The sequence below is a fragment of the Panthera pardus genome, unplaced genomic scaffold (genome assembly GCF_024362965.1).
Source record: "Panthera pardus isolate Hobbes unplaced genomic scaffold, ASM2436296v1 HiC_scaffold_12, whole genome shotgun sequence".
Taxonomy (NCBI): domain Eukaryota; kingdom Metazoa; phylum Chordata; class Mammalia; order Carnivora; family Felidae; genus Panthera; species Panthera pardus.
The window spans coordinates 55,390,993-55,406,353 of NW_026526677.1; the positions used below are offsets into that span (position 1 = coordinate 55,390,993).

Genomic DNA, 15,361 nt, shown 5'->3' on the forward strand with positions numbered 1-15,361 from the left:
GGAAGTGTTCCAAATAGTTGCTGAGTCCAGGAATAAAGTTCTTACCAGAAAACTGTCTTGGCTACTTTTTAGTATTATGATTTACTCCTGTTTCTGCCCTCTCTTGGTCACTTTCCCTTCCCAGCTACTTGTGTATGAGCTTTGAGAAGGCCAGGAATGCTCTCCCTGCCATCTTTCATTCCAAGTTCCCACTTATGAAACCCACTCTTAAAACCCAGGCGCCATGTCCTTATGTTGTTACAGAAAAAGAAGAAAACTAAAATTAAACAGTACTAGTAGAAGATTTTTCCTGGCAGTGCCAGTATAATTCCAAAGATCACTTCATTGCTTGATTTTTCATCAGTAAACAGCCTGAGTTGCTCAGGAGCTATTAAACAAAGCCCCCACAAGGAACTCAGCTTTTAAAGATTTCCAGAAAGCCGTCTGTAAAGCTAACTTAAGCTTCTTCTAGATTGATAAAAACACAGAGTTAATAAGAAGTATCAGCCTGTCCATGCCAGAAATAGGACTAGAATCCAGGTCTTCTTGCTTTTTTTTTTTTTTTTTTTAAGTTTATTTATTTATCTTGAGAGAGACAGAGTCAGCTCAAGTGGGGTAGGGGCAAAGAGAGAGGGAGAGAGAGAAAATCCCAAGCAGATTCTACACTGTCCGAGCATAGCCCGATGTGGGGCTCTAACCCACGAAGCTGTGAGATTATGACCTGAGCTGAAACCAAGAGTCAGAAGCTTAACTGACTGAGCCACCCAGGCACCCCCAGGTCTTCTTGTTTTAAATTTAATGTTCTCAACCTACCTTATAGATAATCCCTTCCAGATCTAAAATTCTATAATCCTAGGTAAGATTAAAACAAAAATAAAAACTGCCTCATTCCTACCCAAACTGGTTTTTCTCTACCACCAGACCAGCGCTTTCAACCCAGATGGCATGGAAAAGCCTTGATCCAGTGAGCAGAAGGTCCAGGTCTGAGTCCTAGCTTTACAATGTACTAAATGCATGACAATGAACAAGTAACTTTATAAATCTAGGCCTAAGGCTCCTCATCTGCAAAGGAAGGGCCCTGATGGTCACTTATGTTTAACCCTTCTTAGCATCAAGACCTATCTTATGAGACCCTGCAAAGAGACCGCTTTCAATCCTGTTAGTATCAAAGGACACTCTAGCCACAGATAGAGATGGAGAGGATGCAAAAACCCTGTTTTTCCCTTCCTTGTCAAGCTTCACACTATTAGATATGCTCTTTCACTCACAGCTCTGAAGCAAATGTTTCAGGAAAAAAAAATCGTAGTCCTGGTTTAACAATTTTATACATGAAAAATAACTAAAGTGTTTATTTAATAAGTTCAACATGAGTTAGCAGAGTGATGTGAGTGCTGAAGGCTCCAGTATCAAATCAGACTGCATTAGCTGATGTGCAGAGTCCAGAACTAAGAAACTGGCGATCCTGTTCAACTCTGTGCTGGTCAAACCATTCCTGCGGGTCTGTGTCTGACTCTAAGAACTATGATCTAAGAAAGATATTAACAGAAATGTTCACAGGCAGGAGACCAAGAGGAGGAAGAGGCTGAGAAAACATGTTTTCTTCAAAGAACCTGGCTATTTAACCTGGAAAAGAAAAGACTCGGGAGATTCCATCTTACTTCCACCCAATCTTTGAATCATCTAGGACTCAGCAGAGCTGAGACCAAGTAGAGACTGATAGAAGGAAGGGGCTGCCTCAAAAGGCCAGTAAGCTCCCTACCTCTGGAGAAGCAGCAGAGACTGTGGTAGGTAGGAAGGAGACAGGTGGGGATAGAATAGAACCATTTAGAATTCTAATGAAGAGCAGCTCCAACTCTATTTGAAGCATCTTCCCCCTTTCCCAACATGGTGACTAGATTCAGTCTTAATCAGTGACTGTATGTAGAACCATTTTAATAATTTGCTCTTTACAAAGCACTTTATACTCATGTACTTTTAAGGCCAAGTTGCTGCCCATCTTCTTCTGTCTTCTCTAAATCTTCCAGCAACTAGGATTGATAACCAAGCTGCCTATTACCTTCTGAAGACTTCCATGCCTTCCACAGGTCCTCCACACTGATGAGCTTATCCTCACCATGGAAGGTGCTGTGTTTCACTGTCGGATCATGGTAATTGAGGTCTTCCCTCAGGAACTGCAAGGAAAAAGCACACAAGTCACAAGGGATACCTAGGGTCAGCCCACCGAGATCTCCACACAGGCTATCTAACTTTCCATAGCACATTCCATCCACCCAATGTATAAGTGTACCACATCACTCTTATGTCCTTCCATGTGCATATGTCCTAGCTGCCAACTAGACTACCTCTTCTTCTTTGTTGTATGTTTCACTTGAAAAAAAAAAAAAAAAGAATAAGCAATTTCTTCCTCGTATTTTTTTAATTATGGAAAGATAATAAATGATAGTTAACTGGAATTCAATACACTAGAAAAAGGAAGAAGGATAGGGAAAAAGAATTAACAATTTTTTGATCACCTGTTTATATACTAAGCAATATTCCAAGAACTTCTACAATATTTTCTCATCTAATCCCCACAACCAATGAATTATCACACCTATTTTACAAACGAGAACAGAACTACGCTAAGATAATGCAACTTGCCCCCAAATCACATTAAATTTAGAGAGGTTTAATTACTTGCTATGATGGTTTTAAAATATGTTCACAATTCTATGATAATCCTCCCACAAAAGGAGAATTCCCCTCCCCTGGAATATAGGCTGACATTTGTGACTCATCTTCTAACAAACAGTTGGCAGCAGTGATGTTGAGTGGCTTCCAAGGGTAGGTTAGAAAAGGCAATACAGATTTCACCTGGCCTTCTCCATTTTGGGACACATGCCTTGAGAGCTCTGAGCCAACATACATGAAGCCTGGCTACCCCCAAAGCCACCATTATGGCTAGAACATATGGAAAGACTACATAGAAATATAGACAGATATCTGAGCAGCCCAGCTATTTGTCTCCCCAGCCCAGGACTCAGACAAGTGACTGAGACTTCAGGTGATTCCAGCCCCCAGTTTTTGAGTCACTGCATCTGATGCCAAGTGGACACAGATGAGCTGTCCCTACTGAGCGATGCCCAGATTGCAGATAAATAACAAAATAAATGTTGCTGTTTGAAGCCACCGAGTTTTGGGGAAGTTCGTTATACAGCATTAGATAACTCAAACATTTGCTCAAGTGATGAATTTGTATTCCAACCCAAGATATCTGACTTTACAGTCCAAATTTTCCCCCAGCACTATATACGCTGTCCTTTAAATTACTGGTATTTCTTTTCATAATATACACCCTTATAAGAAGAAAAGCCAAACAAATCAAAGCTTTTAGAAATTTAACTGGTAATTAACTTCACAGATACTCATTCAGCCAGATTCTTAACCTCATTAGTATGTACAAGATTGAACACTTGATCCCGGTTTTCCCTAGAGCCTCAAACATCAAAGAAATATGCAATTTTGATCACTATGTTTTTAAAACATAGTTTAGTAGGATTGTCAGGAAATGTCTCTTATCCTTCTTTTCTTACCCTTTGTGTCTAGGAAAGGGTCTGACCCAGCGTAACATCAGTAAATGTTACTATCTAAACAAACAGACTACTGACAGATTACCTAGACCCATAATCAAGAGGTGATTTCCTCCCCCTGGGTTTTGGGGATATTAAGACATCTAAGACTTAATGACTCAGGAGAGAAGTTTGAAGCAAGTCCACACTGGAGCACTCTCAACCGAGTCAGAATATAGCCTGCTGGGCACAAGGAACTTGACAGTGCCCACAACTATAACATGGCACCATCCAATACAACTTTCTGCAATGATGGAAATGTTCAATATCTGTCCTGTCCAAACAGTCCCCACTAGGCACATGTGGCCACTAGGCACTCATAATGTGGCTAGTGTGACAAACACACACACACACACACACACACACACACACCCTGAGATTAAAAAAAAAAAAATTAATGCAGAGCTAAATGACCACATGTGGCTAATGGCCACCTATTGGGGCGCAGCTCTAACCCATTCTTCTACCTGTGGTTTGGGTGTGGCCTGGCTACACTCCCACAGAGGCTGGAGTGGTGTTAGGAAGTCAAGACGTCTCGTGAGATGAGGAGATAAAGGCAGTGCTCACATGCACAGGCTAGACAGCCCTTCGTGCCCTCCAGCCTCAACTAAATTCAGTTGACAACAAGGGTTAGGTTCTCCAGCTCCCCAACCTCTTATTTGTAATTGGTGAGAAAATTTATTTTTTAATAAGGATTATGCAAGTGACATGGTGAAAAGCCCAGAGCAAAAAGATTTTGTTGATTCTTAGAAAAACTAAACTGATTAAAGTATTTTTTATGGTTTTTTAATAGTCAGCCTTTTAAGGCACCTGACCTTTGATTCATTATATGCTGTAAATTGCGAATTTAAAAAAAAAAAAAATTTTTTTTTAACGTTTATTTATTTTTGAGACAGAGAGAGACACAGCATGAACGGGGGAGGGGCAGAGAGAGAGGGAGACACAGAATCGGAAGCAGGCTCCAGGCTCCGAGCCATCAGCCCAGAGCCTGACGCGGGGCTCGAACTCGCGGACCGCGAGATCGTGACCTGAGCTGAAGTCGGACGCTCAACCGACTGAGCCACCCAGGCGCCCCTGTAAATTGTGAATTTTAACAATTTTTCCCAAGTTGCCACGCTGTTATCCCAACCCCATTCATTAAATTATCTTTTATTCATTTTTAAAAATGCTATTTAGTAATAATTAAGTCCTTATATATAGTTGAGTATATTTCCAGGCTCTGCATTCTTCTGCACTAAATGATATTTCTTTTTTTTAACTAGTTTTTTTCAGTCTATTTATTTTATTTTTGAGAGATAGAGAGAACACAGGTGTGGGAGGGGCAGAGAGAGTGACAGGAGACACAGAATCCAAAGCAGGCTCTAGGTTCTGAGCTGTCTGTGCAGAGCCCAACTCGGGTCTCAAACCCACCAACTATGAGATCATGACCTGAGCTGATGTCAGATACTTAACCGACTGAGTCACTCAGGCACCTCAATCATATTTCTATTTTTGTGCTAGCCCTTGACTATCTTATTATACTTTTTGTTTTATTTTGTACTTTAATAGTAATTTCTAATGCCTGGACCCCCTGTTTCCCATGGCTCTGATGTTTCAGAATACTTCTTGTCAATCTCAGCTGTTTATTTTTCAAAATTAATTTTAGAACAATTCTATTAACTTATTAAGAGTCTTCTCTCACTGGAGGCGAGAGTGATGAGATCACTAGGCCTTAAACAACAGACACTGGGACATCTCAGGGGGACACAGTCACAAGTAGTCAGACAGCCAGTCTGGGGACAGAAATTCATTAATTCACTTAGTCAACAAACATAAGATTTCTAAGTACCAGGCATAGTTCCAGGCACTAGAAATTCAGTGAGTAGTAAACAAAACAGATACAGATCTTTATCCTCACTGAGCTAATATCCTCTTTGGGTGAGAGAAACAGTAATTCCTATAAAGCAGGAAAGAGGAATATGGAATGACAAGAGTACTGGTATTGGTGGCTTGTCATTTTAGAGGAGTCAAGGAAGGTTTCATTAAGGAGGTACATGTACCTGAAGGAGATGTTGGAGAAAGGCAAGCAGAATAACTGGGACAAGAGTATCTCAAGAATAGGAATGGCAAATGCAAAGGCCCTGAAGCAAGAACATGCTCGGCTTGTTCAAGGAACAGTGAGGAGGCCAGTGTGGCTGAGAGAAATGAGAGAGGTGGTGACTAGTGATAGACAAATCCAGGGAAGAAATCAGGGGTCCAGATCATAAACACCCTTGTAGGCCATTATATGGGCTTGGATTTCAACTCTGAGAAGGAAGCTGTTAGGGGACTTTGAACAGAGATGCGACATGATCACATTTGCATCTCTTAAAGGATTGCTCCAAATGCTGTGCTAGAGAGCAGACTATAGGAAGGCAAGGGCAGGGAAACCAGTCAGGTGGCTACTGCAAAAACCTAACTTGAAACGAGGTAGTAATGTGGGTATAATGAAAAGTTGTCAAGTTTCGCACATATTTTAAAGAAATCAAATCTGTAATCCTCAGATTACAGATACAGGTATACCCTGTGTTGGTCCTCCAAGGTTCTAATCCAGACCCTCCTAATCTAAGACTACAGAAACACACATCATGTGCATGCCTTAGGAGTAGAAATGCCAAAATATCCAAAGAAGGGGATTTTCTGCCATTCCCAGCTAACTCTAGGAAACCACCGGATGACACATACCAGCTGCTTATTGGGAACCAATAAGAAATAGACTGCTTTTTATAGCCAAGTCTGATCACTGAGGTATATGGAGAACAGAGAAGCTCATGGGAAGAAAGTGTAAGGGGAAGCTGCACGTACAGGGCTCATGTACAGGCTCTATTCATGCCACAAACCATGCAAAGAAGGAATGGGGTCGGAAAACAAGACCAGCAAGAAGAGGTGCCAAATGAGGACTATGCGCTGACAGAAGTTCTGCCTGAAGGAAGGGCCTGATGCTGAGTGGAACAATCAGGCCTCAAGAGTAGGAAAGGCAGGGGCGCCTGCACGGCTCAGTCAGTTGAGCTTCTGACTCCTTACTTTGGCTCAGGCCATGATCCCACAGTCATGGGATTGAGCCCAGCGTCAGGCTCCACGTTGAGCTTGGAGCCTACTTGAGATTCTCAATCTCTCTCTCTCTCTCTCTCTCTCTCTCTCTCTCTCTCTCCCTCTGCCCCTTTCCCACTCTCACACACACTCTCTAAAACAAGCAGAAAAGAGTAGCTAAGGCAGTATACTATAAAGAGGAAGAGTTCACAACCTATAGAAACAGACCCCTTACTTCCTGTGTGACTTTCGGGCAAGGTATTTCGCCTGTTTGAGCCTGTTTCCCACTCAGAACGAGTGAGGACTAGGCCTCCCTCTCATCTGAGTGTGACAAGTTGTAAATGAGACATGCTTGCAGAAGTCCATAAGCTGCCTATGCACCTGTCTTTCAGTGGCCCACAGAGTATCTTCTAAACTGAACCTATATTTAAAAACTAAATTTCACACCAAGAAAGTTCAGCTTTTCAGTCTACCTTAAAAAAAAAAAAATATAAAGATCTAGAAACACCTGAGTTCCTAGATTTTAAGGGCTTAAGGACTGTAATTTGACTGGAAGAGAAAAGGTGGCTTAGGGACCTGTCATAAACTGGTGTCCGCATAGCAAGCACATCATTTTTATGTAGGTTGTCCATTACAAATTAACTTCAAAATGCAACATTTTATGAAGATGTTGTTATTCACATTTTACTTAAAGCTAAGAAAAAATCAACTGTCCACATCAAAGGACATTATGTGCGTGTTGTCATTTGGGGCAGCGTGGAGATGGGGGAGTTGGTGCTGAGGGAGGTCATGAGGGCCTCAACCCCCACCCCCAGGGCACCACTCCTGGGTTTGCACACTGACCTGGCAACAGTGTGTGAGAGCTGAGCATCAGCTGCCTCCTTCTGAAGAGGCAAGTACTCTCTAGTGTGAGAGCAGAGAGCTTGTGATTCCTGATGCACACAAAAGCACTCTCTGTAAATTGTAGAGCACAACTCAAATGTTAGTTATTGTTATTGGCAGGAGGGTGAGATAAGGATACGGAAAGTAAGAGAAAAAGCTTCTTCGTCAAAGGTGATGCTTCTGTGCTGTGTATACCCTTACCAGTGTTATTATGTGTCTATCCCCCTGCCAAACCATCTATGCTTTGATGAAGGTCCCAGTTATCCAGCCATAAACATAGCAAGCAAGAATGCTGTACTGAACTAAAACTCCAATGCCCACCGCAGTTGGGGTAGGCACTGCCACAGATTACTCTGCACACCACCCCACAGCCAACTAATAGCTGAAGTCTGGTTTAAAAGGAAGTTTAAGAGCAATGAAAAGCAAAAACAAAACCAAGCCAAGAGGCAACTTTTGATTCCCACAACAAAGATTTACTATTTCTGACTCAGAACAAGCAGCTCTTCTCTCAGGAAGGCCTAAGAAGGCTCCCTACAAGTCTTGCCTTAGCATGGGGATGCAGCATTGGCCAGAGCTACAGCTCAGGAGCAATCTGAAGAGCAGGGAGCAGCTGTCACTAAGTATATTTAGCTCTGAGCTCAGAAAAGTGATCTCTGTGGCGGTGGCACAAAGAATGCAACCCCATCCCCACCCCAAGTGAAGCAGGAGTAAAGAGATGTGGGTGAGAGTGGACAGGAGGGGAAACGTCTCTGTAGAATTCCCAACAAAACAGGCCCAGCCAGCTTCATCAGTGAGTAGAAGTCACTGATGTAAAGCTAGAAGCAGAGCAGGGCATCTCTGGGCACAGGGGTCCAGGCAGGTCTCCCGGGTATTTCCTTACAACCAATTACTCCTTCCTCCCATTTCCAACTTCATTTCCGACTGTTCACCTTCCACATCTCCCAGACCAAACCTCACCATCTCTACTCTCACTCACCACTCCCCACACGCAATATTTAGAACACTCAAGACACATGCCCCAGATCTAAGATGCTTCCCAACTCTCGTTCATCTCTTCAATGTCCACCAAGGACCCTCATTTTAGCTACAATAGCTCTAAATGCCATTTGTACAAAGTGCTGGGACTTGGATGTCTCATAGATGAAGTATCTGTCCCCAGTAAGATCAGAAGCTATTGCCGAGGGCAGGGAGATGAGAGTCATTTCTCACACACCTTTGTACATCTAGTCTCACTTCTGCCAGTCCATCCACCATATTAGTCACCAGAATGACCTTTGTAAAGTACAAATCCATAAAGTATACCAACTTTAAAACTACTTAAAATTTTCACTTAAAAACTACTTAAAATTTCATGGCTCCCCGTTACCTACAGAATAAAGCCCCAGCTTCTTGGCCTCACATTCAAGGCTTTTTACAATCTAGTCATAGACTAGCTTCCCAGGCAGCCTCCTGGCCATTTTCCCTCCCTACCAGGCACCTACACTTCAGACAAGGAGTCAAGAAACTATGGCCATGGACCAAATCCAGCTTGCTGCTTCTTTTTATAAATAAAGCTTTACTGAAACATAGCTACAGTCATTTATTTATGTACTGCCTATAGCTGTTTTCATGTTACAAAGGCAGAGCTGAGTTGCTGTGACAGAGACTGTATGGCCAACAAAGCCTAAAATATTGACTGTATGGCCCTTTACAGAAAATGTTTGCCAACATTTGCTCTAGATACATCCAGCTACTACAGGCTCCTTGAATAAACCATACTCAGTATAACTCTAAGCCTTTACACAAGGTGCTCCATTTAAAATATTTTCTCCCTGTCTTTATCTGCTAAAGAAAAAGTCACTGCCTCTGTGAAGTTTTCCAGACCTCACCCAAGCAAGTTAATTGCTCTACTCTCTTTGTTCTCTTAGTTCTCAGGGTATATATCTATGGCAGTACTTATCCCATTACACTATAATTACTATTTAATTACCCTCCTCCTTGCTATCCCTAAGCAACTCAAATATAGAAACTATGTTTTATTTGTCATTTATCTCTAACCAATGTCTTATACATTCTCTGGAACACCTAAACAAATAATTAATTTAGCTTCAAAAGCCCACCTCCAAGCATGGGGCCTGGCACACAGCAGGGTATGTGGCTATTAAATAACTGAATGAGGAGCATCTGGCTGGCTCAGTCAGAGGAGCATGCGACTCTTGGTCTCAGGATTGTGAGTTTGAGCCCGATACTGGGTGTAGAGATTACTTAAAAATAAAATCTTGGGGCACCTAGGTGGCTTAGTTGGTTTAAGCGGCAGACTTCAGCTCAGGTCATGATCTCGGTTCATGGGTTCGAGCCCCACATCAGGCTCTGTGCTCACAGCTCAGAGCCTGCAGCCTGCTTCAGATCCTGTGTCTCCTTCTCTCTCTGCCCCTCCCCAACTCATGCTCTGTCTTCTTTCTCTCTCAAAAGTAAATATTTATAAATAACATAACATAACATAACATAACATAACATAACATAACATAACATAACACAACACAACATAACATAACATAACATCTTTAGGGGCACCTGAGTGGCTCAGTCGATCAAGTGTCCGAATCTTGGTTTTGGCTCAGGTCATGATCTCGTGGTTTGTGGGTTCAAGCCCTATGCTGGGCTCCACAGCTAGCAGTGTGGATCTTGCTTGCGTTTCTGTCTCTCACTCTCTCTCTGCCCTCCCCCACTTGCACTGTCTCCATCTCTCTCAAAATAAATAAATAAACTTTAAAAAATAAAATAAAAACTTAAAAAAATAATAAGTGAATAAATGTCTCTCACCCTACAACACCCAGCAGGGTGCTTAGCTTACCATAACTAGTCAATGTGTCTTTTGTCCCCTACACAAAAGAAAGAAAAAGGTCCCCCAATTGTCAGCCAATCTAAAATACAGATATTCAGCTAGGGGCCAGGGGGTTACTTACATTGGCTTGGATTCACTGTAGGACGATGGTTCAGAGCTTTATTCTAGAGCCAGATTGCCTGGGTTTTGAATCCCAGTTCTATCACTTTGAGTGTATCATGCACATCATTTGTAAAATAGGGGCAACAGTAGTACAAAACTTCATAATACCCTCATGTTGAGGGTATTACAAATGAATTGATTCACATATCAAACTCAGAACAGTGCCTGGCACAAAATATGCTCTTCTATGTGTGAATGAAGCTCTCTCTTAAATATGAATATATTTAACATATTGTAAAAGGAATATAAAGATACTAAGAATGTGCAACCCCGGAGCCCACTATTACAGTGATGCTGATCTCTCACATGTAATGGACATCCCAGAAGGAGGTAAAAGATAGATATTTCCTAAGTGCTTGCTATATAAAGGCCATGTGCCAAGAGATCAGCAATAGAGATAATTGAGACGCAGCACTTGTAATCGACTGACCTTGAAGGTCTTTTCTGTCCTATTCTATGATTCTTATTTTGAAAGCATTAATTCCAATTAAAATTAAAATTAAAATTTCACAACGATATGCAAGACCCACCTGCCTCCTTTGCCACATCAACTGCCACTTCCTGCCATCTCCAGTGATAACAAATTACTCAAAATTCTCTGAAAGTTACCAGGCTCTTCACCAGTCTAACGTCTTTGCATATGCTATTTCCTTACCTAAACACTCTCTTTCTTCTCCCAGTTGTTCCAGTCATCTCTCCAGACCCAAATTACATGTCAGCAACTTTACGTGTGGATATAACTAACAGGCCTGCCTCTTCTGTGACTCCATCACAGCATTCACTCATCCCACTGTAGTATTCTCATCTGTTGACATATTCTTACCTACATCTACCACGAGAGGAACTTCTTTCAAGGCAGCAACGATGCTTTTCCTTTTACTCCTATATATGCAGCACCCAGCACCCAGCACCCAACACATATGCAGGTACAGAGAATCCCTCTGAGTTTGAGTCCTTGTCATGGAATCATCATCCTTGATGTCCTCAGACCATGACACTGGGCACATGACAGAGATCAAATCCTAAAGGTAGCATCTCAAGTTGTAGCCTTCTAGGTACCTGGCCAGAATGGCAAAGACTGGGAGACTTTTGGGACCAAAGTATACAAGCTAGCCAAGAACTACTCGCTGGGGAATCTTTGTCTTATGAAAGGAGGACAGAAATAGGTCACTAATTTAAAAATACTTCCCCAGAGAAAAGGGATCATCTTCTTAATTGAGGTCAATACTGCCATATTTTCAGAGAATGAATACACAGCCCCAGACAGAATACATTATGGGTATGCATGTTTTTGAAAATTGATGAATTAGAGGGGACTTCTGGCTTGACAGTATGAGAAGCTCCATGGACCCACTATCCAGTGAAACAGTGAAAATTATTTTTTTAAAGCACTGTTTAAAGTCTCTGGGAATAGTCCTAAGAGCATACAGCAAATGAAGAAACATTTGCTCAAGAACATCTACTAAAACTCAGTAAGAACTGTGAGAGTCTATAGTACCTGAATTAACACCTGCTCCCTCTCTCCCTCCCCACTTCCAAATTGGTAAAACAGGAACTCCACTCCAGACTAGAGCAGCCAAGAACAGGGTTCTCTGTTCCCCAGGCTCCTAACTGGAAGGCTATCTGCCTGACAGAAGGCATATCAGCATATTTCATCCTGCCTCCAGTTACCTGTTGTTAAGGCTATGTTCTAGGTGAGTCCAACTAAGAAGTGGGCCCCCCTTCTTCCACCCAGGCCCACTCATGAAGCAGGGACTTCACCTTGGATGCAGAGTCACTGAGGATGCTGGGGCCCTGGCTTATAAGACAGCAATTATCCTCTGGGAGAGGCAAGCCAAGCCAGCCTGAAGCTACTGCCACACCTCCGCTGAGAGCTCAGCTCCTAAAGTTGATGTATCACTCAAAGAGAAGCACATCATTATCCCCACCTCCAGCTCTAGAATCATGGCTCAGAGATTTTGCCTGGGTGGGGAGCAGGCTTACACAGAGTTTCAAACCTCTTCCCAAAGGAAATTATTTTGTTTGCAACAGAATGTGAAGGAGTTCAAGACCAAGAGCATTCTCAAACACAGTGAAAGCTGTGGTAAAAAGGCATTTGAGAGGAGATGGGTGGATGATTAGAGATAGAAGCTAACTGTAGGCTGGAGAATTTGCTGGTGGGAACTGGGGAGAGGGCTAGGAAGAGCCCTCCTGGGGTAAGAACAAATCTCAAACACTTATCTCAGGAACTATCCTTTCAGAGGAGTCCCAATATGATTGGATCAGAGCAAATTTATGCCCAGAGCATTGCTGAAAACAACAGAGTAATCAGATGACAACTAATGGAACTTAACACCTGAATGTGGCCAGAAAAAGACAGAGTCAATGAGAGCCCTACCCAAACCACTGTCATCCAAAGGTGACCATGGCCATATCTAAAGCTCTGAGGAGCAACATGAGAGGCTTCACACAGTATAGGGGAGTAGGGAGTGAGGGTGGTAATGGACCACTAAAATGATCTTGCCAGCCACCAAACAAATAAACAAGCAAATAATGACAAGGCCCAGAGGGGGTTGGACCAATACCCAGAGTCGCTACAATATATCACAGAAACATCCAGTTTCCAACAAAAATATATGAGACATACAAAGTAATAGGCAAGTATGACACCAGAAAAAGACACAAGCAAAGAAAACTGTGAGAGCAACCAAATTTCAGATTTAGCAGAAGAAGTCTTCAAAGAAGCCATTATAAACATGTTCAAATACTAAAGGAATGTGTGATGACAATGTTACACCAAATAAAGAATATCAATAAATATAAACTACAAAAGAGAACCAAATGGATGTTGTGAAGTTGAAAAGTACAATAACTAAAATGAAAATTTCAGGAGAGGGGGCTCAACAGGAGATCTGAACCAGCAAAAGACAGAATTGGCAAATTTGAAGAGAGATTGAAAGAGATTATATAATCCAAAAAACAAAGAGAAAAAAGAATGAAGAAAAACAAACCATCTCAGAGAAACGTGGTACACCATTAAACTCATATGCATAATGGGGAAATCAAAAGGAGACAATAAGGAGAAAGGAGCAGGAAAAAAAGTAGTCAAAGAAATTATGGCTGGATAATTTTTGGCCCAGGCAACTGAAACAATGGAGTTGCCTTCAACTGAAATGAGGAAGGCTGTGGGTAGAGTAGGTTTTAGATGAGGTGATACTTATAATCCAGTTTGGGGCATGTTAAGCTTCAGATGCCTTTAAAATTCTTAGAAGAAAATACAAGGAAAAATATGATGTTGGATCTGACAATGGATTCTTAGGACATCAAAAGCCTGAGCATTGACAAATATAAACAAATAAACTGGACATCATCAAAATGAAAAACATCTGTGCTTCAGAGATCATCATCAAGAAAGTGAAAGGTAGGGGGGCCTGGGTGGCTCAGCTGGTTGAGCATGCTCAGGTCATGATCTCGAGGTCGGTGAGTTCGAGCCCCGCGTCGGGCTCTGTGCAGACAGCTCGGAGCCTGGAGCCCGCTTTGGATTCTGTGTCTCCCTCTCTCTCTGCCCCTCCCCCACTCATGCTCGCTCTCTCTCTCTCTCTCTCTCTCTCAAAAAATAAACAAACATTAACATTTTTAAAAAAAAAAAGAAAGCGAAAGGTCAACCTCCAGACTGGGAGAAAATATTGCAAATGATGTATCTGATAAGAGACTTGTATATATCTAGGATATAAGAACTTTAACAACTCAATAGTAAAAAGACAAACAGCCCAATTAAAAAATGGCCAAAGGACAGGAATAAAACATTTCTCCAAAGAAGATATACAAATGGTCAATAACCACTTGAAAAGATATTTGACATCATTAGTCATGCAAACCAAAACCGTAATAAACATTATTTCATATCCACAAGGATGGCTGTAATTAAAAAATAGCCAATAACAAGTGCCGCTAAGGATATGGGGAAATCAAAATGCTCACACATTGTTGGCATGAATGTAAAATGGTTCAGCCACCTTGGAAAACAGTCTGGCAGTTCCTCAGACAGGTAAACACAAAGTTACCATATGACCCAGTAATTACACTCTTAGGTATATACCCAAGAGAAATAAAAACCTATGCCCACAAACACTTGTACATATTGATAGCAGCATTTTTCATAACAACCAAAAGGTAAAAGCATAATAAATGTCCATCATCTGATGAGGGAAAAAGCAAAATGTAGTGTGCCTATACAATAGAATATTATTCAGCCATAAAAAGGAATAGAGTTCTGACATGTACTACAACATGGATGAACCTTGAAAACCTTACACTAGGTGAATGAAATAAGCCAGTCACAAAGGACCACATATTATGTGATTCCATTTGTAGGAAATGTCCAGTATAGGCAAATATATAAATACATAAAGTTGATTAGTAGTTGCTTAGGGCTGTGAGGAATAGGAAGATAGGGGAACAATAGCCAAAGTATATGAAGGTTTCTCTTTGAGGTGATGAAAAGTTTCTAAAATTGACTGTGGCAATGGCTGCACATATCTATGAATATACTCATAACCATTCAATTGTATGCTTTAAATGGGTAAATTATATGGTATATGCATTATATGTTAATAAATCTGTTTTTAAAAACTTGATGGGTTAAACCAGAGACCAGGCAATTTTTTTTCTGTAAAGAACCAGGCAGTAAATATTTTAGACTTCATAGACCATACGATCTCTGTTACAACTGCTCAACTCTGTTCTTGAGTGAAAATAGTCATAGACAATATGTAAATGAGTAAGAGTAGCTCTGAACCAATAAAACTTTATATTTATGGACACTGAAATTTGAATTTATGTAAATTTCACATGTCACAAAACTCTTCTTTGGATTTCC

General features: G+C 41.4%; 1 protein-coding gene across 5 annotated transcripts in view; it reads right to left on the reverse strand.

The window, feature by feature from the left end:
- The window catches only part of STIM1 (stromal interaction molecule 1), a 183,150-nt gene that overhangs the window by 51,115 nt on the left and 116,674 nt on the right, over window positions 1–15,361 (reverse strand). For all 5 annotated transcript variants that reach the window (XM_019449618.2, XM_019449619.2, XM_019449620.2 and 2 more), the window contains exon 3: window positions 2,036–2,150. In XM_019449618.2, coding sequence (XP_019305163.2) covers window positions 2,036–2,150 — 115 coding nt within the window. The remainder of the gene's footprint in view (window positions 1–2,035; window positions 2,151–15,361) is intronic.